At 37.8% G+C, this 27,762-nt stretch overlaps 1 protein-coding gene across 1 annotated transcript in view; it reads right to left on the bottom strand.

Annotated features, from left to right (window-relative positions):
- STPG2 (sperm tail PG-rich repeat containing 2) overlaps positions 1-27,762 on the bottom strand; it is a gene marked incomplete at its 3' end in the record, with an annotated part of 298,763 nt that overhangs the window by 189,744 nt on the left and 81,257 nt on the right. Inside the window, 2 exon segments of the mRNA XM_032632823.1 lie at positions 2,650-2,817; positions 9,087-9,246. Coding sequence (XP_032488714.1) covers positions 2,650-2,817; positions 9,087-9,246 — 328 coding nt within the window.

Raw genomic sequence — 27,762 nt, 5'->3', positions numbered from 1 at the left:
GGTAAAGTTGCAGGATACAAAATTAATGCATAGAAATCTCTGGCATTCCTATACACTAATGATGAAAAATCTGAAAGTGAAATCAAGAAAACACTCCCATTTACCCCTGCAATAAAAAGAATAAAATATCTAGGAATAAACCTACCTAAGGAGACAAAAGACCTGTATGCAGAAAATTATAATACACTGATGAAAGAAATTAGAGATGATACAAATAGATGGAGAGATATACCATGTTATTGGATTGGAAGAATCAACATTGTGAAAATGACTCTACTACCCAAAGCAATCTACAGATTCAATGCAATCCCTATCAAACTACCACTGGCATTTTTCGCAGAACTAGAAGAAAAAATTTCAATATTTGTATGGAAACACAAAAGACGCCGAATAGCCAAAGCAATCTTGAGAACAAAAAACGGAGCTGGAGGAATCAGGCTCCCTGACTTCAGCCTATACTACACAGCTACAGTAATCAAGACAGTATGGTACTGACACAAAAACAGAAAGATAAATCAATGGAACAGAGTAGAAAGCTCAGAGATAAACCCATGCACATATGGTCACCTTATCTTTGATAAAGGAGACAGGAATGTACAGTGGAGAAAGGACAGCCTCTTCACTACGTGGTCCTGGGAAAACTGGACAGGTACATGTAAAAGTATGAGATTAGATCACTCCCTAACACCATACACAAAAATAAGCTCAAAATGGATTAAAGACCTAAATGTAAGGCCAGAAACTATGAAACTCTTAGAGGAAAACATAGGCAGAACACTCTATGACATAAATCACAGCAAGATCCTTTCTGACCCACCTCCTAGAGAAATGGAAATAAAAACAAAAATAAACAAATGTGATCTAATGAAACTTCAAAGCCTTTGCACAGGAAAGGAAACCATAAACCACACCAAAAGACAACCCTCAGAATGGGAGAAAATATTTGCAAATGAAGCAACTGACAAAGGATTAATTTCCAAAATTTACAAGCAGCTCATGCAGCTCAATAACAAAAAAACAAAAAACCCAATCCAAAAATGGGCAGAAGACCTAAATAGACATTTCTCCAAAGAAGATATACAGACTGCCAACAAACACTTGAAAGAATGCTCAACATCATTAATCATTAGAGAAATGCAAATCAAAACTACAATGAGATATCATCCCACACCAGTCAGAATGGCCATCATCAAAAAATCTAGAAACAATAAATGCTGGAGAGGGTGCGGAAAAAAGGGAACACTCTTGCGCTGCCAGTGGGAATGTGAATTGGTACAGCCACTTTGTAGAACAGTATGGAGGTTCCTTAAGAAACTACAAATAGTACTTCCATATGACCCAGCAATCCCACTACTGGGCATATACCCTGAGAAAACCATAATTCAAAAGGAGTCATGTACCAAAATGTTCATTGCAGCTCTATTTACAATAGCCCGGAGATGGAAACAACCTAAGTGCCCATCATCGGATGAATGGATAAAGAAGATGTGGCACATATATACAATGGAATATTACTCAGCCATAAAAAGAAACGAAATTGAGCTATTTGTAATGAGGTGGATAGACCTAGAGTCTGTCATACAGAGTGAAGTAAGTCAGAAAGAGAAAGACAAGTACCGTATGCTAACACATATATATGGAATTTAAGGGAAAAAAATGTCATGAAGAACCTAGGGGTAAGACAGGAATAAAGACACAGACCTGCTAGAGAACAGACTTGAGGATACGGAGAGGGGGAAGGGTGAGCTGTGACAAAGCGAGAGAGAGGCATGAACATATATACACTACCAAACGTAAGGTAGATAGCTAGTGGGAAGCAGCCGCATAGCACAAGATCAGCTCGGTGCTTTGTGACAGCCTGGAGGGCGGGATAGGGAGGGTGGGAGGGAGGGAGGGAGGGAGACACAAGAGGGAAGAGATATGGGAACATATGTATAACTGATTCACTTTGTTATAAAGCAGAAACTAACATACCATTGTAAAGCAATTATACCCCAATAAAGATGTTAAAAAAAAAATTGAATAATGTACTATCCACTCTTTTTTGTCAGTTTATTTCATTCCTCCTAATTATTCTGAGAGGGCTGGATGTACTAATTCTTGTTAAATATGAGTATATCACAGTTTGTTTATCCATTCATTGATTAATGGACATTTGGGTTGTTTTCAGCTCTATTATTACAAATAAAGTTTTATGAACTTTATATGAACTATATGAATAAAGCTATGAACACTCATGTACAAAAAAAAAAGCACATCAAATACTGAGGGATAAATCTAATAAAGATGTGTAAGATGTCAACATAAAAATTATAAAACTGCAGAGAGCATTTAAAGAAGCCCTAAATTAAAGGAAGCCTAAATTTACTTTCAGAATATAGTGGCCCAATCATAAAATGAAGATGAATATTTAAAGAACTATATGTGAGATCTCCAAAGAGATAAAGAATAAGATCTACTTTTAAAAAAGAAATTACAAACATAGCTGTGAACCAAATTAATTTTTGTTCTTATGCCATAAATGACCATATGTAAATAATTTCAATAATAATAGTATGGTTTATAATAATGAGGTACATATATCACATGTAATCCTGTAAACCCTATATTCTTGGTAATAGATATAAGTAATATAATTTTGGTATCCACATATTACCTTATAGCCAGCAGGCCCAGGAGTAGGAAAAACTTCTTTCTGAACCAGGAAGAGAGACTGAGGAACAGAAGAACCAAATGCACTTTTCTTTTGTTTCTTCAAGCAGGTATTGCTAAAGTTGTCAATTAAAGTATTGTTTTGGATATTATAAAACCCAGGACCTAGAATTATGAAGAATATCATATGTAAGAAACACTTTTAATTCTTTTAAACTGAGTAACTTTATTATTTATTTTACTTTATTTATTGAATGAAAGATCCTTTAACTTCTATAGTGCTTTATCATTTTCAAAAGTTTTACACACATGATTTCATATAATCCCAAAATAACCCTTTTACTTTTCCCTGCCCTTGTATTTCTCCTCCCCGCTTCCCTCTCCTCCCTGGTAACCACTAGCTTGTTCTCTATATCTCTGAGTCTGCTTCTTTTTGTTTATTCACTAGTTTGTTGTATTTTGTAGATTCCATATATAAGTGATATCACACAATTTGTCTTTCTCTGTTTGACTTATTTCACTTATCAAAATACCCTCAAAGTCCATCCATATTGATGCAAATGACAAAATTTCATTGTCTTTTATGGCTGAGTAGTATTCCATTGTATATATACACCATATCTTATTTATAAACTGAGTAACTATAAATGAAGTAATTTTTTAGAAAGAATTCTCATGTATTGCTGGCAGGAACGCAAAGTGCTTTGCCATTCTGAAAAACAATTTGTCAAATTCTTATAAAGTTAAACATATACTTACCATATGACCCAGAAATCCTACTCCTAGTTATTTCCGCAAGAGAAATAAAAACAACCCAAATGTCCATTAGCTGGTGAACAGATAAACAAAATGTGCTACACCCAAACAATGGAATAATACTCAATAATAAAAAGAAAAAATAAATGCAACAACATGAATGAACCTCAAAAACATCATGCTAAGTGAAAGATGACAAACACAAAATCCTAAATAATGTGTAATTCCATTTATATAAAATTCCAGAAAATGCAAAATCATAGAAACACTGACAGTTACTTAGGGCCAAGAGTGGGGGTAGAGATTAACTGCAGAAGGTCATGAGGAACTTTTTTTTTTTTTTGAAACCTAGATGACCTTGGGTATGGCGATGACATTTTATTTTATTTTTTTTTAATAAATTTATTATTTTTATTTTTATTTTTGGCTGCGTTCAGTCTTTGCTGCCACTTGCGGGCTTTCTCTAGTTGTGGCGAGTGGGAGCTACTCTTGGTTGCGGTACATGGGCTTCTCATTGCAGTGGCTTCTCCTGCTGCAGAGCACAGGCTCTAGGCGTGGGGGCTTCAGTAGTTGTGGCATGCAGGCTCAGTAGTTGTGGCTCATGGGCTCTAGAGCGCAGGCTCAGTAGTTGTGGCACAAGGGCTTAGCTGCTCCGCGGCATGTGGAATATTCCCGGACCAGGGCTCAAACCCACATCCCCTGCATTGGCAGGTGGATTCTTTACCACTGCACCACCAGGGAAGTCCTGAGAGAACGTTTTAAGAATGATGGAAGTGTTCTAAAACTTGATTAAATAGTGGTGATTATCTGACTATGTACATTTACCAACACTCATCAAAATGTACACTTAAAATTATTTTTATTGTGTAAATTATATTCAGTAAAGAAGGAAGGAAGGGAGGGAGGGAGAGAGGGAGGGAGGAGGGCAGGAGGGAAATTCTTGATGCCAAAAAGTATTGAAATCTTGATGTAACAACATTAAAAATCAATTTGGAACAGAAAAAAATCAGCTATCACCCAATCTTCCTGTCATAGTATTTAGTTGTTTTAATATTTGCCTTTTACCCTTTAGTGTACATTTATAACCAGGAATATTTTCTACAGTGACAATCGGAGTGAATGTCTTTTTATTCATTCAAAATAATACAAACAACTTTCTTTGCCATTGATAAAAGTTTTTATCAAGACATTCAAATATTTGAAACAAATATTTATATATGTTTTATAGTTCAGTATTTTCAAGAAATCAGTTCCAGTGAGCAGCAATATTCATAAAATGCAATATCAAATACTTGAAAGAACACCTGATTTGGCTGTACTCATGTTATCTGGAATCTACTAAATTAGATCTGCAACTAAATAGGTATGAACCATCACTTAAATCTCATTTGTTTTTCTGGGCTTCAAGTTCCTGTCTGCAGATAATAGGAATTGACTAGATCAGTGCTACTCAAAATGTGATCTGTGAACTGCTGCCCGTCCAAGAACAATCTACAATAAAAGGAGCTTACAACTAAATGTAAATTGACTCACTAAACGTTTTATAACTAGTCTTTCTCCATGAAGGAAGCATTGTGTGGATTTACATTCTGGTGCAATCTCCTTTCTCACTGCAGGCAGGTAACAAACAAGTGGGCATGAGGCTAGATGATACTTTAGGTTCCTTCTGGTTTAAAAGTGATCAAGTCATTCTACACAGTCAAATCCTCTGTACTCGTGATACATGTAAGGTTTTTCTCAAAGAAGCTGCCCACAAATTCTTCTCAGTTTTTCAAATATTCTAGTTCTAAAGTCTATTCCCCAGAAGTCTGTCATCCCAACTCTCAGAAAACCTAAATGCCAATAATACATCTTATTTCTGACGTCTTCCAACATTCCTCCACTGATAATGCTTGGGAAAAATATAAACAGAGAGCATAATGAAAACTATTTGGGCCACCATTTAAGGGACTTAAAATACAAATATCTTAGATTTGCCTCTCTTCTGGCATGAGAGGACAACATAACATTGTGACAAGTGAGCTTAAGTACTTAAATATAGGGACCTCAAGGTGTGTGCATTTCAGGTACTACCTTGTTAAGGTTCTGATTTGAAAAGCCACCCTGATCATTATAATTCACTTACATTAGAGGTTTTTTATGTTCATTTTCCAGTTATTAAGTGTAGCAATGCCCAGGAACCCCAGAGTTAGACAGCTTAGGATGCCTACGAACAGTAACCTGCCACAGCTCTGAGCCATATATTAGGTGGTTGAATCTGTTCTATGACTGATTTGTGAGTCTAAGTCATTACTGTACACTAATATCTACATGGGAAAAAGGAAACACAAGAAGGCCATTCTCACTAATTCTTAAAATATGTAAGATCAGGATTAGATTTTAGAGGTCATCATAATTAAACTTTATCCTTTAAAAATAAAATAACCTTTGGGGAATTTATAAAACTTTATTTGTAATACATTAGACCATCAAATTGAAAACAAGGCCCAAACTTAAGGCAGTTGGGTCACTGAATAAATTGATATTTTGAAATAATTTGTATTTCAGATTCATGATAAACACTACTGAGCTAGGCTCATCTGGGGTAGTGCCTAGCACCTATATAAAACCTCTCCAGAATGGCAGTCTTAAACTAGTCAGATTTCTATCTAGAAGCTCAGGCCTCCAAAATCAATTGTTTCTATAGGCCCAGGTATATGCTGTTAAGCTTATGACTTTGCCTGAGAAGTGCTAGAATATCACTTCCACTGCATGCTATTGGAGAAGAAAGCCACCAGACTAGCCAAGATTGAAGATGTAGAAGAATAATACTCAACCTCTCAATGGCATAAATAGTAAATAATTTTATACCATGAGTACAGCATTACTATAAGGAAAAATTACCATGTCAAAACTTGGAGCAATGGTTTGGGATCAGGCAATGGGCCAGAAGCTGAAACAACTCAAGACTTAGAGAAATGGCCTTGAGGAGACAGTTGGTAATGGCTTAAAGAGAGTGATAAAAATGTTATGGAGGTTGGAGAAAAGATAATTTGTATACTGTAATGGCAGAAATTTTGGCAAAACTAATACTTGGAATAGTGAAGAAAACACCTAATAAAATAGTGGATTCTAGCTCAGGAAATGTCTAGGTTAAATATCAAAAGTGCCAACTAGTTGCTTTTAGCTGTGTGTGAGAAGGTATAGTTAGAAAGAGCTAAGCTAAAACTGCTCAGTTTTCAAGCAGAATTTATAGGAAATAAAATGAAACCAATATTTTCTGAGTTTGAAAGTAAAATTGTTTTTCATCCCCAGTCTCTCCACACAGCAAAAAGCTCTTAAAGCAAGAAACGCCCCGAGACCAAATCCAGGGTTTAGCTGGAAGACCTTTGTTAAGACCTCAAAAAGATTTAAGATGGTATCTCATAGAATCTCTCAGTTACAGAAAAGAACACCTAGGAATTTTAAGGCCATATGTCATAGACCCTCTAAGCTAAAACAATAGTGCAATAGTGCTCCTAAGAATCTAAGAGTACAGAAACACAGCAACACTAAACTAAAGGTTTTTCTAAGAAGTACATGTGAGCTTGGCTTTTGTCCAGTGTATTTGATTATAAATTAAAATAATAAACCTACAAAGTTTTAATAAGGAATGAACCAATCTGGAATGAAACAAACAACAACAGTACAAAATGAAAAGTGGCTCATAGATCCCGGATCTCCCTGGGCAGGAAGCAGGTTGAGAAAGCTGAAAACACAGCCTGTTTCTTATAGAAGAGGAAGGATGTTTCAAAGGATGAAACCAAGAGCCTAAAAGGTAAAACAAAGCACCACAGGAAATCTTACTCCCAGGGAGCCCAACTGAGCCCTAACTAAGAAAATGGCAACATATGCCACCTTGGACTTCAGAATTGCTATAGGCCTGTGACTTCTATTGTCATTGAGCAGGACCCAATGGGGCCTTCTCAGGACAGATACCCTCACCCAATGCCCTCTGCCTGTCTCTTATCTGTAGAAAACTAGCCTCCTAGGCCCTCCACAAGTTCCAAAGAATAAATTTAATCAGAGAAGGGAGAAAATGCAGAAATAAAGGAAAATAGTCAAGCAAGACAAAATAATAATACTTTAGCCATTAAACAAAGTCAAGCACTTTTAGTTCCTCCTCAAAGGCTATAGATAACATTCTAAGCCATGTCCTTTGAGCTGTTTTGCAGATACTGAAACCTCCACCAGGTGGAAGAAGTTAACTGTATGCTGCCCACAAACAGGTAGACCCCAGAGCGGCTGGAAACAGAAGGTTGATGATGTTGACTCCCGATTACCTCACAACTAACCCATCAGAAGAATGTCCATGAGCTGATCATGCACCCCACAATTCCCCTCCCTCACCCTGTCTTTAAAAACCTTTCCCTGAAAGCCACTGGGGAGTTTGGGCCTTTTGAGCACTAGCTACCTGGACTCCTTGCTTGGTGCCCTGCAGTAAATGCTGCACTTTTCTTCACCACAACACTGTGTCAGTAGATTGGCTTTACTGCACACAGGCAAGTGGACCCAAGTTTGATTTAGTAATATTGTGGGCCTCCAGTTTTCTCTCTTTTTTGGATAGGAGTTTCTAGTATTATTATCCTATCTCTCTCCCACCACTATGTGTTGAATATATGGGGGAGATAACTTGTATCTGTAGTTCACAGCTCTTCTGATAGAGAAGAGAGATATACAAGATGATCTGAAGGACCACACCCAAGAATCCCCACCTGCACCTACACCTGACTTAGATAACAAGATCCTGGTCTTTAAGATTATACCATACTTGCCTGAGACTTTGGAGGCCTTGAGAAGACATGTAGGAAAAATGAAAATATTTTGTAGCCAGAGGGTAATCTATAGCAGATTAAAGATGGCCACAAATTCCTTGCTACCCCTGTCATTGAAAGATGAAGTTTCATGTCCTTCTTTTCAATATAGGCTACCCTGTGCCACTTGATTGACTAACAGAAAGTGAGGTCCTGGAATTTCTGAGGGTAGGTCATAAGAAGCCTTGCAGCTTCCTGCCAGGTCTCATGGAGCCCTGAGCTACCGTGTGAAAAGACCAACTACCCTGGGGTAGCAATGCTTGAGCTATGCATGCACTCTGAATAACAGTCCCATCTGAACTCTGCCTTTTAGCAGTCCCACAGATTAATGGGATATGATGGAAAAAGTCTGTTTTTTTAAGCCACTGAGTTTGTTATACATCAGCAATGTGTTAGTCATTATATGTTATTTTTGTGTTATAGTTTTAGATTATCCACTGTATACTAGAATACCCACTGAGAATACTAGTACATGTGATTGGACATCTCCAAAATAAAATTTTAACAAAACTGAATATCGTAAGTTATATTACTGGCAGTGACCACACAATTTACCTATATGTTCACCTACCAAGGGAAAATTAGGAAATTTATTGAAAAAAGGAAAACAATTGAAAATTACAACTAAGAGATGTGACAAGTTAAATTAAAATCTTACTAAAACTGTACATTATTTTTATCTGTGTTTAGTGTAGAGTCAATGCTTAAAAAAATGTTGACTTAAAATGACAACACCACCCATAGAACAGAAAATTGTACTTTCCTCCCTACTTTCTGGTGCAACCATTTGAAGAATATTAAGTTGCATAAAGCTAAAGAGTAGATACATATGAATTCATTGCTAACCTGGAATTTTCTCTGTCCTAGAGTCTTGTGTGAATTGAGCAGCACTTTGACCAAATGAGGTATTTTTCAGTCCTGGTGTTTTCTTCAAGGGCTTGAAAGCAGTTCGAGATTCATTATATGCACCAGGAGCTGGGGTGATTGATTTCATAGGGAAAAACCTCTAGTGAAGAACAAGAAAACATGCCAGTAAGAAACTATGGTACGTTTTGATATTTTGTGAGTTAAAAGCTGCTTTCTTTTTTTTTTTTTTTTTTTTTTTTTGCCGTACGCGGGCCTCTCACTGTTGTGGCCTCTCCCGTTGCGGAGCACAGGCTCCGGACGCGCAGGCTCAGCAGCCATGGCTCACGGGCCCAGCCGCTCCGCGGCATGTGGGATCTTCCCAGACCGGGGCACGAACCCGTGTCCCCTGCATCGGCAGGCGGACTCTCAACCACTGCGCCACCAGGGAAGCCCAAGCTGCTTTCTTAGTAATATAACATCTGGAGTTTATTTCTTAATGGAGTGAAGAAAATGTAGATGAGTAAAGATATCTATCAAAACATAAAATATATACTTTTAGAAAAATCATCTATATATTAATACAGTAATGCATTATGTACTTCGCTAAGCCAGAAAGATTTTTCAAAGGAAATCATCTCAATATGAGATTCAGATGATAGTGTGTGGACAATCTTCACATTTAAAATATTCTGCAAGATAATAAAGAAAAACTACATGATCTAACATGGTTTCTTCTATGTAATAAAATTACACAAATTGACAAAGTCCCTCAACATATATATTCAATTAACTCAACGATACCATTAGCTACCTTAAGAAAAAAATCTTAGATTCAAGTGGTATATAAATCCACTTTAACTTATATTAAAGTTATGATTTTATAAACTTATAATAAGCTTACTTATTATAAATTTATATTTGACTGATATTAAATATACATGTATCTATATGTAAATTATGAAATCTTATGAAATATAGCATTGAATAATCTATTTTTTAAACTTTTTTATTTAGAATTAATTTAAAATTTGGAACATTCAAATTTATGAATAAAAATAATGCAGAAAATACCTGTGCAATGATTACCCAGATGCACCTGCTAACATGTTATGCCATTCACTGTTTTCATTTGCCTACTCTATTTCTGTCTTTCTCTCTGTATGTCCATTCCTCCCTCTCTCTGTCTCCCTACACACACACACATACACACACACACACACACACACACACAACACGCATATAGAACCATTTAATGGAAAGTTATGTGTGTTGTGGCCCTTTACCCCTAAATACTTTAGTGTGTATTTATTAAAAATAGGGATATTTTCTTACATGTATTTTCTTAAATGTATCAATGATATGACTTTTATCTAATGTACCATTCATATTCCAAATGTCAGTTGATCTAATTATAATTCTATTGCATTTTTCCCCTATAATACATAACCGAGACTAGGCTCGGATATTGCTTTTAGCCTCCTTTCATGTAGGAACATTTCCAAAGCCTTCTTAAATACTATTTTATTATTTAAATGCTGAGTCAATGTTTTTAAATGGTAATACTCAACCCTGGCTGCATATAGAATTACTTGAGGAGTTAAAAAAAGTATTGGTGCCTGGGTCCTATTCTGGACCAGTTGAATCAATCTCTGGGAGAGAGGAAAGAAAGCAACTGTGTATCAGAATGTATTAAAATTTCCCCAAATATTCTAATATGCAGCAAGAGTTGAGAACCATTATTATAAAGGAAATCTTATGTTTTAAAAATTAATAGTTGAAGACATAAGAAAATTCAATGCATTTAAATAAAATACCAGACAACTCCTTAAGTCAAGACTAAAATAAGTATCCCAATAACATAACATGTCTTTAATCCTATAAATCAAAAATTGTGTTCCAAGTCCACCTTGTTAATTTCATTATTGCTTTTTCAATCATAATCATTAATAAATCTATTCATATTCAGCTAAACACTAACACTACCCCTAGCAGGCAGTCCTGTTGGTTTTAACTCCTCCATATCTTTCACCCCAGAACCATGATTCTTTTCTTCATGGTCCTCTTAGCAAAATTGATATCATATTCTTTTTCATTTCTGAAAATATATTTAAAAGATTATAATTGGTGCTAAGTAATGTCACATTAGGACTGTATATCAGATGAACAGGAATAGCATAAAAACTGAGAGTTCTAGTTGTAAAAATGGTGTTTTTAAAATCAAGGGCACACACGATATCCCATTCCCTCACATCCATTCTGTGTAGTACCTTAAGTACTATCAAGTTGCTCAAGGCAGAAACCTGATGTTCATTCCTGATTCTTCCTAGTCCCTCACCACAACATCTAACCCATTAAAAAGTCATGTTAACTGTGTCTCCAAAATATACCTGCAATCTATCTATTTGTCTCCAAGGAGTTGCCTCTTAAGTACAATGAAACTAAAGTAGCCCGCTGTAGTCATCTGAAGGTTAATAACCTTCCCAAGTTAAATAAGATAATCTGAGTTTTACATAGTACAATTGGTTAAATATCACAACGACTTGATCTGGCCACTGTGACATAAAGGTTTGCTAGTATTATAATGTTCTTGCCTTAGGAATATCTTAGATACCTTCAAGTCCCCTCAATATAGACCTTGGAGAACAGGATTCCTGTGAAATAGACTCTCATATCACTAATAAAGGCCCCAGTGGCAGTTTTAGATATAATTTACAGCTAGGCTCCAGAGAGCCTTCAGAACCTTCTTCAAAAGATATGAATGTCCTCATAGATTACACGTCAACACTTCACATATTCATTAGTATATTTTAAAACCCAGACTAAAATCTCTTATAAGCTAAACTGAACTTCCACATAAGCAAATTTGCTTAGTAGACAACGTTTAATAAATAATTTCAATTTGAAGATTCATCTCTGCATATTATTGTTAATAGTGTAATCTTAAGTCATTTCCTTTTACCCACATTTCTGGCAAAATGATTTGCCCAGGCTGCATCTGTTCCTAATTTGCTTAAATACCATTTTTCTTTTTATAATCTCCCTAACACCACTGGATTTGTTGCTGGCATTGCATTATACCTATTATACACTAAATATGAAATAACTGTAGAACATTACCCGGGATTGAGAAAGAAAAGCAGGTGATGCATGATTTACGTTTGATGACATAGTTTCATTCTTCTGAAATTGACTTTTAATGTCATATTTTCCTTGCCCTGGTACTCCCTAAATTACAGAAAGAAAAAAATACATACTCTTAAGAAAGCATCTATAGCGCCTAAGGGAACAATTGGCTAAATATCTGAACAAAAGCTACAGCGCTTTTAAGTGATATTACCAAAGCACTTCATTAAAAAGCAAGCCAGAACAAACTTCTTAAGAGCAACGGCAACAACAACAACAAAAAAAAAAAAAAAAAAAGAAATTTTCCTTAGCAAAGCCTCCCAGGAACCCGAAAACACACTACTTGAAACTTTGCTGCCCCCTACTGATAGAGCTCAGAAAAAAATTATCTAGCTCTTCATGTGATTTAGACACTACAATGAATAAAAGTAGTTTCTATATTTCTCCCATTTAACTTTAGACAACCAGCTCATCTCTAAAAAATATTTTACTGTCTTCTCAAATTTCTGTTAATCAGTAGACTGCTTTGTTTCCAACAAATAAGCTTTAGGATATATTTTATTTTAACTACAAATATTAGATGTAAGACATTAAGCTTTTAACTAGATATTTTATAACAGATAAAAATTAATTCAGTAAACATTGGGATTGGGTTTTAATTATCTTGCTAATAAAATGTAAATATATATATAGAAGTACTATTTAGTCATCATCAAATATTTTAACTACCTTGATAAAGTACCTTTCATAGTATAAAAAAGATAAATTTAAATCTTCTGCTTCATATAATATCTCCCCTACTTTTCTATAGTTGAAAGAATTATTCCTTAATTTATGAATTAAATACCTGGCTTATAACTTGGATGTATAATGAAATTCTATCAGCAAATCCTATCAACTATATCATAACAATATAGGCAAATCCAACCATGTCGCTCCACCTCCACAAATACTCTGATCCAAGCCACGATCTCTTACCCGGATTACTGTGAAATCTTCCTAACTGCCTCCCTTGCTTCCACCATTGCCCATTTCAGTCTGTTTCCAACACAGAAACTAGTGATGGATCCAGATAAAACCCTTGGTCAGACTGTACCACTCCCCTTCTCAAACCCATCCAATGGCTTCCAATCTCACTTCTGGCAAAAAACCAAGGTCCTTAATATGAAATGAATTTCACCCCCAGACACACTATTACCACTCTAACCACCTATCCTACTACTCTCTCCACTCATTCACTCTGTTTCCTAAAAAGATCAGTCATATATCCACCTCAAAACCTTTGCACTTACCATTCTCTTTGCTTGGAATGTTCTCCTAGATAGATCCAGGGCTCACTCTTTCAATTCAGTCAGTTCACTACTCAACGTTACCTTCTCAATGAGTCATTTCCAGGCCACCCAACATAAAATTTCACTGCCTCCCCCAAACAATTCCTGTCCCCTCTCCTACCTATTTTTCAACCTTATTGTTTTTTACTATCCAAAATATGATTTCCTGCAATGTTATAAGCTCCAAGAGGGCAGTTGTTTTTTTGTTTTGTTTTGTTTTGTTGGCTGCTCTATCTTTAGAGTATAGAAGAGTAGCTGGGGCATAGTAGGTGCTCAGTAAATACTTGTCAGAAGAATGGATGAATGCATGCATTGTATTTTCACTGACCATACAACGATTTTAGAGATACGTTCCTCTGGGAACTAATGTGCCCCCAAATAAGAGCATTATCCATTTCTAATTATAGTAAAATACCTATAATTATAATAAAAAATAATAATTTGAACAATTCTTTAGGAGAAATTCTTATACAGAAATACCTCTTCCTATAAATAAATTATATTCTAAAAATTTATGCAAAGTCCATGCTATGTTGTCTCAAATGAACAAATTTACACAATTATTTGATAGCTGATAGAAAAGATTCACTTTGGTCATGCATGTAAGATTGTTTTTTATCTATGAACTTGTAGATAGTTACATTTAGAAGAAAAGAAACTTCTGCATAATTCTGTGTTTATATAAACCTATGAAATATGTATCAAATACAGAAATACGGATATTCAAATACATGATGGTAATCTGTTTTCTTGAACTTTTCAGATATGCTATATCTATCTTCTCTCTGTATAGGAAGGCATGATAAACAATTATTAGCTACTGACAAACAGGGACTACTTTCCTACTGTTTTCAACAGTTGTCTAAGTGGTCATTACTATGGAGCATAGGGAAAAGACTAAGTGTGAATAATGAGATAAGTGAATATACTTAGTCTTGAGAACTATTTTGCATAAAAGACGAAATGAAATCTTGACCCCTTCAGTGAACACTTCCTATTCCTTTTCTTCTGTTTTTCCATAGTTCCTAATATTACTGAACTTTGCTTCATTATATAAGATAGAGCAGTAAAATCAGGTCCTTACTTCTAAAAATTTAGACTTAGGATTTAATAAGCCAATTAAAAATAAGCTCCAGGGCTTCCCTGGTGGTGCAGTGGTTGAGAGTCCGCCTGCCGATGCAGGGGACACGGGTTCCTGCCCCGGTCTGGGAAGATCCCACATGCTGCGGAGCGGCTGGGCCCGTGAGCCATGGCCGCTGAGCCTACGCGTCCGGCGGAGCCTGTGCTCCGCAACGGGAGAGGCCACAACAGTGAGAGGCCCGCATACTGCAAAAAAAAAAAAAAATAATAATAATAATAATAAGCTCCAAAATAGGATTGTGAGACACTGACCACTGAAAGGCAGGTCTCTGTTTATGACAATATAAAGAAGCTAAAAAGACTTTACAAAGACCAAACCCGAGGCACAGGCTGAAAATGCCGTAATATTTATCCTGCTTTTCCGTTGTGATCAACAAAACACCTGCATTGATACCAACCTATTAAGTACATGGCCTCCCGGTGTCTCATCTGAGATATGGTGAATTAGAATCTTGTTGGGCCCAGGAATCTGCATTTTGACCAAGCCTCATAGAAGATTCTCATGCACAATAAAGAAACACACTTCAGCCAAAAAGGGGTCACCGCTACAGCTTTTTTTGCTAAGCACGTCCATTTTAAGGCATAAGGCCCAGATCTTGAAAGTATCCCGCCTTGGGAACAGAAGTTAAAGACTACTGAGGCATGTTGTTTATGGCATTTTTTCATGTGCAAGCTAATAAAAATGGGCCGGTCTTTAAAAACTAGGGTATAATCATTCATTTGATCAGATGGTGTGCAGGAATTAAAAGCTTCTTGGCTAATGCTGATGTGCAGTCAGGACTGAGGCCCTAAAACAGTTTAAAACTCACACGCTGGGCCTCATCCAGGTACAGTCACTTTCCACTGGTTCCGTAACTGCCATTTTTCCCTAGAGTTTGAGTCCCCTTCACATCAGTAAGGACAATAGTGACACCAGGCTGCCAGGTATTTCTTTCAGCTCACGTTCTATCATTTAAATTCTGTAATCACATTTTTAATTCTCAAATTATCTTTCTTATTCTCTAAATCTTCTTTATTCACACGTGCATTATCCTCCATGTTTCTGTGGATATAATTTTAATTATTTATAATTTTGTTCTATTATCTGTTTCCTTCGAGTTTCATTGATGTTGCCTTTTTGTTTGTTTGTTTTTGTGTTTCACATTGGAGGGTTTCCTCAAATGTCTGTCTGGTGAGCCCTTGCTCTTCATTCAGACGTAAGAGTGAGTCCCTAAAAATATCTGATTGAAAATTTCACAATAGAATAGATGTGACCTGAGGAACTTCCCTGGTGGTCCAGTGGTTAAGACTTTGCCTTCCACTGCAGGGGGTCCGTGTTCGATCTCTGATCAGGGAGCTAAGATCCCATATGCCTTGCAGCCAAAACACCAGAACATAAAAACAGAAGCAATATTGTAAGAAATTCAGTAAAGACTTTTAAAATGGTCCACATCAAAAAAAAAAAATCTTAAAAAAAAGAACAGAAGTAACTTGAAATCTATTGTACTTAATTATGTTGTGATAGAATCACAACTCAGCCTTTGTATTAGCAGGCCCCCAAAGGTCAGTCTTTTCTCAAGTCTGGCTGACAATTTAGGTGAGTGGGAAATCTGCCTAGAACTTTCTCCCCATTCTGTATATAAGCTTTTACTTAAACTCGCCATTTCGTTCCTGCCTTTACTTTTAATTATGAAAAATTAAAAACAAAAAATAATGGAGAGAATAGTACAAGAAATTTCCACATACACATCACCCAAGGTCAACAATCCTCAACTCGCGTCCATATATGTTTTCTAATCCTCATAGAAGATTCTCATGCACAATAAAGAAACACAGCCTCCCCAATTCTCCCAGCCTCCCCAGTTCTCCCAGCCTCCCCAATTCTCCCAGCCTCCCCAGTTCTCACTCTAATGATGCAGAGGCAAGTCTAAACTACCACATAATTTCATCAATGAGTACTTCGGGATGTATCTCTAAAAAATAAGGGACCCTTAACATAACCACAAAACCATTTTTCTATCTTAAAAAAAATCAGCAGTTATTTAATTCACCTGAATTTTTATTCAGAGTTCAAATTTTTGTGACTGCCTCAAATTTATGTGTATATTAAATATGTGTGTATTAAATATAGAAATATATAAATAGTATACGTTTGTGCATTTTAATCAGAAACCATTTAAAGTCCGTACTTATAAGTGGTCAATATCCCAGTATCTCAGAATGTAACTGAATTTGGAGATAAGGCCTTTAAAGAGGTCATTAATTTAAAATGAGGTCTTTAGAATGGGCCTTAATTTAGTGTGACTGGTGTCTTTATGAAAAGAGAAAATTTGGGCAAAGATGTGAGCATGCAGAGGAAAGACCATGGGATGAAGACAGTGATTTACAAACCAAGGAGAGAGACCTCAGAAAAAAATCACTGCCAGCATCTTAATCTCAGACATCTAGCCTCCAGAACTGTGAGAAAATAAATTTATTTTCTTTATGCCACTCAGCCTGTGGTACTTAGTTATGACCAAACTAATGGAGGAAGCTATGACATAAGCATGGATTCAATCCATCTTGTACAACTAGAAGCCTTTCTATCTCTTTTTACAAAAACTATAAAATATAAAGAAAATATACCGACAAAGGCTAAGAGTCATGGTGGTAGTAATTTTGAGAAGGAAATAATCAGCTTAACCACACTTTTAACACATATTATCATAGTTCGATAATATTAACTGAATGGATGGGACTATAAAGATAGACTGATGAATACCATCCATAACTTTTGTCCTTTCTGTATCTCTTTCAAATACAGAAGATACTTTTCAAGAACTGATATTTGCACATAATGGAATAGCATGCATACAGGACCTAACATTATGCCGTGGACTTAAACTGATTATTTAAATACAGAACTCAAAATAAAAAATATTAAAACTGAGGATAATGATTACCAAATGAGTCTGATGTGGTAGGATACAGAAAGAAGTCTAATTTTAAGATTTTCATTTGTTTCTACATGCTTTAGCTTCAAATCTAATTTAACTGTTACTAGTTATTCTAGTATAATTTTGACTAAGTAGCCTAATTCTAAGGCTACCTTCTCCTATATCCAAGCTATAATGCAATAACATTGCAGAAAAGGTGTAAAGAGGGGGTAAAATTAAGATTTTTTTATTACCATCCATTCAGATATCACAAAAAGTTTTAATTTTTGCTTAGAGGCTTTTCTTAGTCTATAAAACTCACTTCTCCAATTAACACTTCCTTAGATAATGTTTTTAGTTCTCCCTATCTGTAATCCTTCTTCCAAATAAAATGAAGAAACCTTAATTCCCTATATTAATTGAGCACCACTGTGTAGCAGCCACTATACTTTGATAATACTCTGTTATCTTTAATCCTTAAAAAATCCTGCAAGATACTATACACTAATGATGAAAAATCTGAAAGTGAAATTAAGGAAACATTCCCATTTACCATTGCAACAAAAAGAATAAAATACCTAGTAATAAACCTACCTAAGGAGACAAAAGACCTGTATGCAGAAAATTATAAGACATGGGAGGAGGGCTTCTCTGGTGGCGCGGTGGTTGAGAGTCCGCCTGCCGACGCAGGGGTAGCGGGTTCGTGCCCCGGTCCGGGAGGATCCCACGTGCCGGGGAGCGGCTGGGCCCGGTGAGCCATGGCCGCTGGGCCTGCGGGTCCGGAGCCTGTGCTCCGCAGCGGGAGGGGCCACGGCAGTGAGAGGCCCGCGTACCGCAAAAAAAAAAAAAAAAAAAAAAAAAAGACATGGGAGGAGCTTCAAGATGGTGGAAGAGTAAAACGTGGAGATCACCTTCCTCCCCACAAATACATCAGAAATACATCTACATGTGGAACAACGCCTACAGAACACCTACTGAACGCTGGCAGAAGACCTCAGAACTCCCAACGGCAAGAAACTTTCCACGTACCTGGGTAGGGCAAAAGAAAAAAGAATAAACAGAGACAAAAGACTAGGGACGGGACCTGCACCAGTGGGAGGGAGCTGTGAAGGAGGAAAGGTTTCCACACACTAGGAAGCCCCTTCCCGGGCGGAGACTGCGGGAGGCAGAGGGGGGGAAGCTTCAGAGCCACGGAGGAGAGCGCACCCACAGGGGTGCGGAGGGCAAAGCCGAGAGATTCCTGCACAGAGGATCGGTGCCAACCAGCACTCACCAGCCCAAGAGGCTTGTCTCCTCCCTCGCCAGGGCGGGCGGGGGCTGGGAGCTGAGGCTCAGGCTTCGGAGGTCGGATCCCAGGGAGAAGACTGGGATTGGCTGTGTGAACACCGCCTGAAGGGGTTAGTGCACCACGGCTAGCCGGGAGGAAGTCTGGGAAAAGGTCTGGAGCTGCCAAAGAGGCAAGAGACTTTTTCTTCCCTCTTTGTTTCCTGGTGCGCGAGGAGAGGGGATTCAGAGCACTGCTTAAAGGAGCTCCAGAGACGGGCGCGAGCCACGGCTATCAGCGCGGACCCCAGGGACAGGCATGAGACGCTAAGGCTGCTGCCGCTGCCACCAAGAAGCCTGTGTGCAAGCACAGGTCACTATCCACACCTCCCTTCCCGGGAGCCTGTGCAGCCCGCCACTGCCAGGGTCCCGTGATCCAGGGACAACTTCCCCAGCAGAACACATGGCACCTCAGGCTGATGCAACATCACCCTGGCCTCTGCCACCGTAGGCTCGCCCTGCATCCGTACCCCTCCCTCCCCCCGGATGGAGTGAGCCAGAGCCCCCGAATCAGCTGCTCCTTTAACCCCGTCCTGTCTGAGCGAAGAACAGACGCCCTCAGGCGAACTACACTCAGAGGGAGGGCCAATCCAAAGCTGATTCCTAGGAGCTGTGCGAACAAAGAAGAGAAAGGGAAATATCTCCCTCCAGCCTCAGGAGCAGCGGATTAAATCCCCACAATCAACTTGATGTACCTGCATCTGTGGAATACCTGAAGAGAAAATGAATCATCACAAATTGAGGAGGTGGACTTTGGGAGAAACAATATATTTTCCCCCCCTTTTTCTCTTTTTGTGAGTGTGTATTTGTATGCTCCTGTGTGTGATTTTGTCTGTATAGCTTTGCTTTTACCATTTGTCCTCAGGATCTGTCCGTAATTTTTTTTTTTTAGTATAGTTTTCAGCACTTATCACTGGGGGATTTGTTTTTTGGTTTGGTTGTTCTTTTCTTTCTTTCTTTCTAATTACTTAAAAAATATTTTTAATAATTCTTTTTTGTTTTCTATTTTAATAACTTTTTTTAAATTGTCTTTTTCTTTCTTTTTTTCTCCCTTTTATTCTGAGCCATGTGGAAGACAGGCTCTTGGTGCTCCAGCCAGGCGTCAGAACTGTGCCTCTGACGTGGGAGAGCCAACTTCAGGACACTGGTCCACCAGAGACCTCCCAGCTCCACATAATATCAAACAGCGAAAATCTTCCAGAGATCTCCATGTCAACGCCAAGACCCTCTCCACTCAACGACCAGCAAGCTACAGTGCTGGACACCCTATGCCAAACAATCAGCAAGACAGGAACACAACCCCATCCACTAGCAGAGAGGCTTCCTAAAATCATAATAAGGTCACAGACACCCCAAAACACACCACCAGACGTGGTCCTGCCCACCAGAAAGAAAAGATCCAGCCTCATCCACCTGAACACAGGCACCAGTCACCTCCACCAGGAAGCCTACACAACCCACTGAAACAACCTTAGCCAGTGGGGGCAAACACAAAAAACAAAGGGAACAACGAACGTGCACCCTGCGAAAAGGAGACCCAAGACACAGTAATTTAAGCAAAATGAGAAGCATACAGCAGATGAAGGAGCAAGGTAAAAACCCACCAGGCCTAACAAATGAAGAGGAAATAGGGAGTCTACCTGAAAAACAATTCAGAAAAATGATAGTAAAGATGATCCAAAATCTCGGAAAGAGAATGGAGAAAATACAAGAAAAGTTTAACAAGGACCTAGAAGAACTAAAGAGCAAACAAGCAATCATGAACAACACAATAAATGAAATTAAAAATTCTCTAGAAGCAATCAATAGCAGAATAACGGAGGTAGAAGAACGGATAAGTGACCTGGAAGATAAAATAGTGGAAATAACTACTGCAGGACAGAATAAACAAAAAAAGAATGAAAAGAACTGAGGACAGTCTCAGAGATCTCTGGGGCAATGTTAAACGCACCAACATTCGAATTATAGGGGTCTCACAGAAGAAGAGAAAAAGAAAGGGAATGAGAAAATATTTGAAGAAATTATAGTTGAAAACTTCCCTAATATGGGAAAGGAAACAGTTCATCAAGTCCAGGAAGCATAGAGAGTCCATTACAGGATAAATCCAAGGAGAAACATGCCAAGACATACTAACCAAACTATCAAAAATTAAATACAAAGAAAAAATATTAAAAGCAGCAAGGGAAAAACAAAAAATAACATACAAGGGAACCACCATAAGGTTAACAGCTGATCTTTCAGCAGAAACTCTGCAAGCCAGAAGGGACTGGCAGGACATATTTAAAGAGATGAAAGGGAAAAACCTACAACCAAGATTACTCTACCTAGCAAAGATCTCATTCAGATTTGAAGGAGAAATTAAAACCTTTACAGACAGCAAAAGCTAAGAGAATTCAGCACCACCAAAGCAGCTTTACAACAAATGCTAAAGGAACTTCTCTAGGTAGGGAACACAAGAGAAGGAAAAGACCTACAATAACAAACCCAAAATAATTAAGAATATGGTAATAGGAACATACATATTGATAATTACCTTAAATGTAAATGGATTAAATGCGCCAATGAAAAGACACAGACTGGCTGAATGGATGCAAAAACAAGGCCCGTATATGCTGTCTACAAGAGACCAACTTCAGACCTAGGGACACATACAGACTGAAAGTGAGGGGATGGAAAAAGATATTCCATGCAAATGGAAATCAAAAGAGAGCTGGAGTAGCAATTCTTATATCAGAGAAAATAGATTTTAAAACAAAGACTATTATAAGAGACAAAGAAGGACACTACATAATGATCACGGGATCAATCCAAGAAGAAGATATAACAGTTGTAAATATTTATGCACCCAACATAGGACCACCTCAATACATAAGGCAAATACTAACAGCCATAAAAAGGGAAATCAACAGTAACACAATCACAGCAGGGGACTTTAACACCCCACTTTTACCAATGGGCAGATCATCCAAAATGAAAATAAATAAGGAAACACAAGCTTTAAATGATACATTAAACAAGATGGACATAATTGATATTTATAGGACATTCCATCTCAAACAACAGAATACACTTTCTTCTCAAGTGCTCATGGAACATTCTCCAGGATAAATTATATCGGGCCACAAATCAAGCCTTGGTAAATTTAAGAAAATTGAAATTGTACCAAGTATCTTTTCTGACCACAACGCTATGAGACTAGATATCAATTACAGGAAAAAACCAGTAAAAAATACAAACCCAAGGAGGCTAAACAATACATTACTTAATAACCAAGAGATCACTGAAAAAACCAAAGAGGAAATCAAAAAATCAAAAAATACACAACGCTATGAGACTAGATATCAATTACAGGAAAAAACCAGTAAAAAATACAAACCCAAGGAGGCTAAACAATACATTACTTAATAACCAAGAGATCACTGAAAAAACCAAAGAGGAAATCAAAAAATACCTAGAAACAACTGACAATGAAAACACGACGACCCAAAAGCTATGGGACACAGCAAAAGCAGTTCTAAAAGGGAAATTTATAAAAATACAATCCTACCTTAAGAAACAGGAAACATCTGAAATAAACAACCTTACCTTATACCTAAAGCATTTAGAGAAAGAAGAACAAAAAAAACCCCAAAGTCAGCAGAAGGAAAGAAATCATAAAGATCAGATCACAAATAAATGAAAAAGAAATGAAGGAAACGATAGCAAAGATCAATAAAACTAAAAGCTGGTTCTTTGAGAAGATAAACAAAATAGATAAACCATTAGCCAGACTTATCAAGAAAAAAAGGGAGAAGACTCAAATCAATAGAATTAGAAATGAAAAAGGAGAAGTAACAACTGACACTGCAGAAATACAAAAGATCATGAGAGATTACTACAAGCAACTCTATGCCAATAAAATGGACAGCCTGGAAGAAATGGACAAATTCTTAGAAATGCACAAACTGTCAAGACTGAACCAGGAAGAAATAGAAAATATGAACAGACCAATCACAAGCACTGAAATTGAAACTGTGATTAAAAATCTTCCAATAAACAAAAGCCCAGGACGGGATGGCTTCACAGGCGAATTCTATCAAACATTTAGAGAAGAGCTAACACCTATCCTTCTCAAACTCTTCCAAAATATAGCAGAGGGAGGAACACTCCCAAGATCATTCTACAAGGCCACCATCACCTTGATACCAAAACCAGACAAAGATGTCACCAAGAAAGAAAACTACAGGCCAATACCATTGATGAACATAGATGCAAAAATCCTCAACAAAATACTAGCAAACAGAATCCAACAGCACATTAAAAGGATCATACACCATGATCAAGTGGGGTTTATCCCAGGAATCCAAGGATTCTTCAATATACGCAAATCAATCAATGTGATACCCCGTTTAACAAACTGAAGTAGAAAAATCATATGATCATCTCAAGAGATGCAGAGAAAGTGTTTGACAAAATTCAACACCCATTTATGATATTAAAAAAAAAAAAAAACCTCCAGAAAGCAGGCATAGAGGGAACTTACCTCAACATAATAAAGGCCATATAGGACAAACCCACAGCCAACACTGTCCTCAGTGGTGAAAAACTGAAACCATTTCCACTAAGATCAGGAACAAGACAAGGTTGCCCACTCTCACCACTATTATTCAACATAGTTTCGGAAGTTTTCACCACAGTAATCAGAGAAGAAACAGAAATAAAAGGAATCCAAATCGGAAAAGAAGAAGTAAAGCTGTCACTGTTTGCAGATGACAGGATACTATACATAGAGAATCCTAAAGATGCTACCAGAAAACTACTAGAGCTAATCAATGAATTTGGTAAAGTAGCAGGATACAAAATTAATGCACAGAAATCTCTTGCATTCCTATACACTAATGATGAAAAATCTGAAAGTGAAATTAAGGAAACACTCCCATTTACCATTGCAACAAAAAGAATAAAATATCTAGGAATAAACCTACCTAAGAAGACAAAAGACCTGTATGCAGGAAATTATAAGACACTGATGAAAGAATCAAAGATGATACAAATAGTTGGAGAGATATACCATGTTCTTGGATTGGAAGAATCAACATTGTGAAAATGACTATACTACCCAAGACAGTCTACAGATTCAATGCAATCCCTATCAGACTGCCACTGGCATTTTTCACAGAACTAGAACAAAAAATTTCACAATCTATATGGAAACACAAAAGACGCCGAATAGCCAAAGCAATCTTGAGAAAGAAAAACAGAGCTGGAGGTATCAGGCTCCCAGACTGCAGACTATACTACAAACCCTACAGTAATCAAGACAGTATGGTACTGGCACAAAAACAGAGATAGAGGTCAATGGAACAGGATAGAAAGCCCAGAGATAAATCCATGCACATATGGTCCCCTTATCTTTGATAAAGGAGGCAAGAATATACAATGGATAAAAGACAGCCTCTTCAGTAAGTGGTGCTCGGAAAATTGGACAGCTACATGCAAAAGAAGGAAATTAGAACACTGCCTAACACCATACACCAAAGTAAACTCAAAATGGATTAAAGACCTAAGTGTAAGGCCAGACACTATCAAACTCTTAGAGGAAAACATAGGCAGAATGCTCTATGACATAAATCACAGCAAGATCCTTTTTGACCCACCTCCTAGAGAAATGGAAATAAAAACAAAAATAAACAAATGGGACCTAATGAAACTTAAAAGCTTTTGCACAGAAAAGGAAAACATAAACATAAACAAGACGAAAAGACAACCCTCAGAATGGCAGAAAATATTTGCAAATGAAGCAACTGACAAAGGATTAATCTCCAAAATTTACAAGCAGCTCATGCAGCTCAATAACAAAAAAACAAACAACCTAATCCAAAACTGGGCAGAAGACCTAAATAGACATTTCTCCAAAGAAGATATACAGATTGCCAACAAACACATGAAAGAAAGCTCAACATCACTAATCATTAGAGAAATGCAAATCAAAACTACATTGTGATATCATCTCACACTGGTCAGTATGGCCATCATCAAAAAATCTACAAATAATAAATGCTGTAGAGGGTGTGGAGAAAAGGGAACCCTCATACACTGTTGGTGGGAATGTAAATTGATACAGCCACTATGGAGAACAGTATGGAGGTTCCTTAAAAAACTAAAAACAGAACTACCATACGACCCAGCAATCCCACTATTGGGCATATACCCTGAGAAAACCATAATTCAAAATGAGCCATGTACCACAATGTTCATTGCAGCTCTATTTACAGTAGTCAGGACATGGAAGCAACCTAAGTGTCCATTGGCAGACGAATGGATAAAGAAGATGTGGCACATGTATACAATGGAATATTACTCAGCCATAAAAAGAAACGAAATTGAGTTATTTGTAGTGAGGTGGATGGACCTAGAGTCTGTCATACAGAGTGAAGTAAGTCAGAAAGAGAAAAACAAATACCGTATGCTAACACATATATATGGAATCTTTAAAAAAAGAATGGTCTTGAAGAACCTAGGGGCAAGATGGGAATAAAGACGCAGACCTACTAGAGAATGCGCTTGAGTACACGGGGAGGGGGAAGGGTAAGCTGGGACAACGTGAGAGAGTGGTAGTGTATATATGGACATATATACACTAGATCTCTTGTGGGGAGCAGTCGCATAGCACAGGGAGATCAGCTCGGTGCTTTGTGACCAGCTAGAAAGAATGGAAAGAATGGATGGAATAGCATTCCTATTACAGAAAAGCATTTGCAGAGGGAAAATTGGTCAGAACAGCATTCCTGGAAGAGTGAAAAGCATGTGAAAAGCCTCTCAGGAGGAGTTTACACCTAGAAGTAAAATTTCTGGGTCATATGGTAATACTATATTTAGCTTCTCAAGTAATCATCAAACTGTTTTCCATAGAGGCCACACCATTTGACATTCCAACTAACAATGTACAAGGGTTCCAATTTCTCCCCATCCCCACAAACACTTGTTATTTTCTATTTTTTATTACAGAGATCCCAGGAGACATGAAGTGGTATCTTGCAGTGATTTTGATTTGCATTTCCCTACTGACTAATGGTGTTGGGTATCTTTTTGTGTGTTTATTGGGCACTTGTATATCTTCTTTGGAGAAATGTCTATTCAAGTCTTTTGTCCATTATTCAATGGGTTGTTGCTCCTTTTGTTGTCAGATAACATTTTAAGATGATAAATCTGACTGCCTGTGAAGACAAAAGAAGGGAGTAAGATTGGAAGTGGAGGTACCTGTTAGGTGGCTATTTCAGAAGTCCAGGCAAGATAATGTTTTCTTGCTTTCTTTGACTAAAGGGTAGTTCTAGTAATGATAATGCAATAATTATAACAACAAGAATAATAACAGTCATGACAGATTGCCTACAAAGATGGCCACCAAAAATTCCTCCTATCCCTATATATTCATGCCTTACCTCCCACCAGAAAATGAAGTCCAATTCCCTCTATGAATCTGGGCTGGCCCTGTGACTTGTTTTGACAAAGAGAATATAGGGGAAGTTAGATAGCACCATTTCCGAGCCTAGGCCTTAACAGGCATGACATGTTCTGCATTTGCAGTCTCAGAGCTCTAAAGCCTCAACACAAGTCCAGGTACCTGGAAGGAAAGTGAGGTCCAGCCAGCTTCCAGTCATTACAGCCAATCCAGCTAAGATGTCTCACATATGAATGGAAGCATCCATCTTGGATATTCTGAAATGCAGCCAGATGAGTGATCCCAGCTGATACCATATGGCTCAGAAAAACTAGTCAGCTGAGTCCAGAAAACCCAGAGAATCATTGTACTATGAAGGTTAATTCCAGCAGGCCTGGAACTGGTGTGAGCTCTTCTGCTAAATTATCTACAAGGCACTGATCCCCGGTCAAGATTAAGTCTTGCTTTGCAATTATAAAACTCCCACGGGGCTTCCCTGGTGGCGCAGTGGTTGAGGGTCTGCCTGCCAATGCAGGCGGCGCAGGTTCGTGCCCTGGTCCAGGAGGATCCTGCGTGTCGCGGGGCGGCTGGGCCCATGAGCCGTGGTGGCTGGGCCTGCGCATCCGGAGCCTGTGCTCCGCGACGGGGGAGGCCACAGCAGTGAGAGGCCTGCGTACCGCAAAAAAAAAAACAAAAAAAAAAAACCTCCCATGAGTTTCAGGGTGGTTTCTATCAGCTAGCACTGTTAGCATTGTTCATTGATAACAGTGAGATTGATGGTTTGCACCTAGCCTCAGTGAGACTCCTAGAGGGCTCTACAGTTGATGCTGGTTATATAACAGAATATGCCTATATGACCAGCAGAGTATAACAAATCCTGACAAGACTCCACTTTGAGGTCCCAGGTTCTGAGATGTCCACACATGTGTTAGTGGTTTCTGATCCAAGACAGAAAGCATGTCCTGGTATGGCCTTAGGGAGGGAAGACAATTAGAGCTCACTCCTGGCCTCTCTGGAACCCTTGCAGCCTTTGATTACAAAGAGTACCTTAATGCCATTGCTATTTGTATTCTTCTATTGCAATAAACTATAAATTTAAGCATCGTCATTTGGGGCCTTGAGTCTTTAGCAATTGAACCCTATTTGTAACTATTAGTGCAATCATGGAAATCACAAATAGTTGTTGTTTTAAGGCACTACATTTTAGGGTGATTGGCTAAGCAGCAATAGGTGACCAAAACAACAGCTAACATTTACTGAGTACAGACTCTTTGTCAGCATTATTTCAATTCACAGACAAGGAAACTGTGACACAAAGAAATCATTTCCAAAAGCAACATGGCTTTTAAGTAGGTGAGTCAGATATTATTGGTTGCTAGCACAATCCCAATTTCCAACCTCCCATTCCATAACTATCTTCCAGATGGGGTGGTCTTGTGACACTC

This window comes from Phocoena sinus, chromosome 5 (assembly GCF_008692025.1).
Source record: "Phocoena sinus isolate mPhoSin1 chromosome 5, mPhoSin1.pri, whole genome shotgun sequence".
NCBI classification, from domain to species: Eukaryota; Metazoa; Chordata; class Mammalia; order Artiodactyla; family Phocoenidae; genus Phocoena; species Phocoena sinus.
This window is presented reverse-complemented; position numbering and strand designations above follow the sequence as displayed.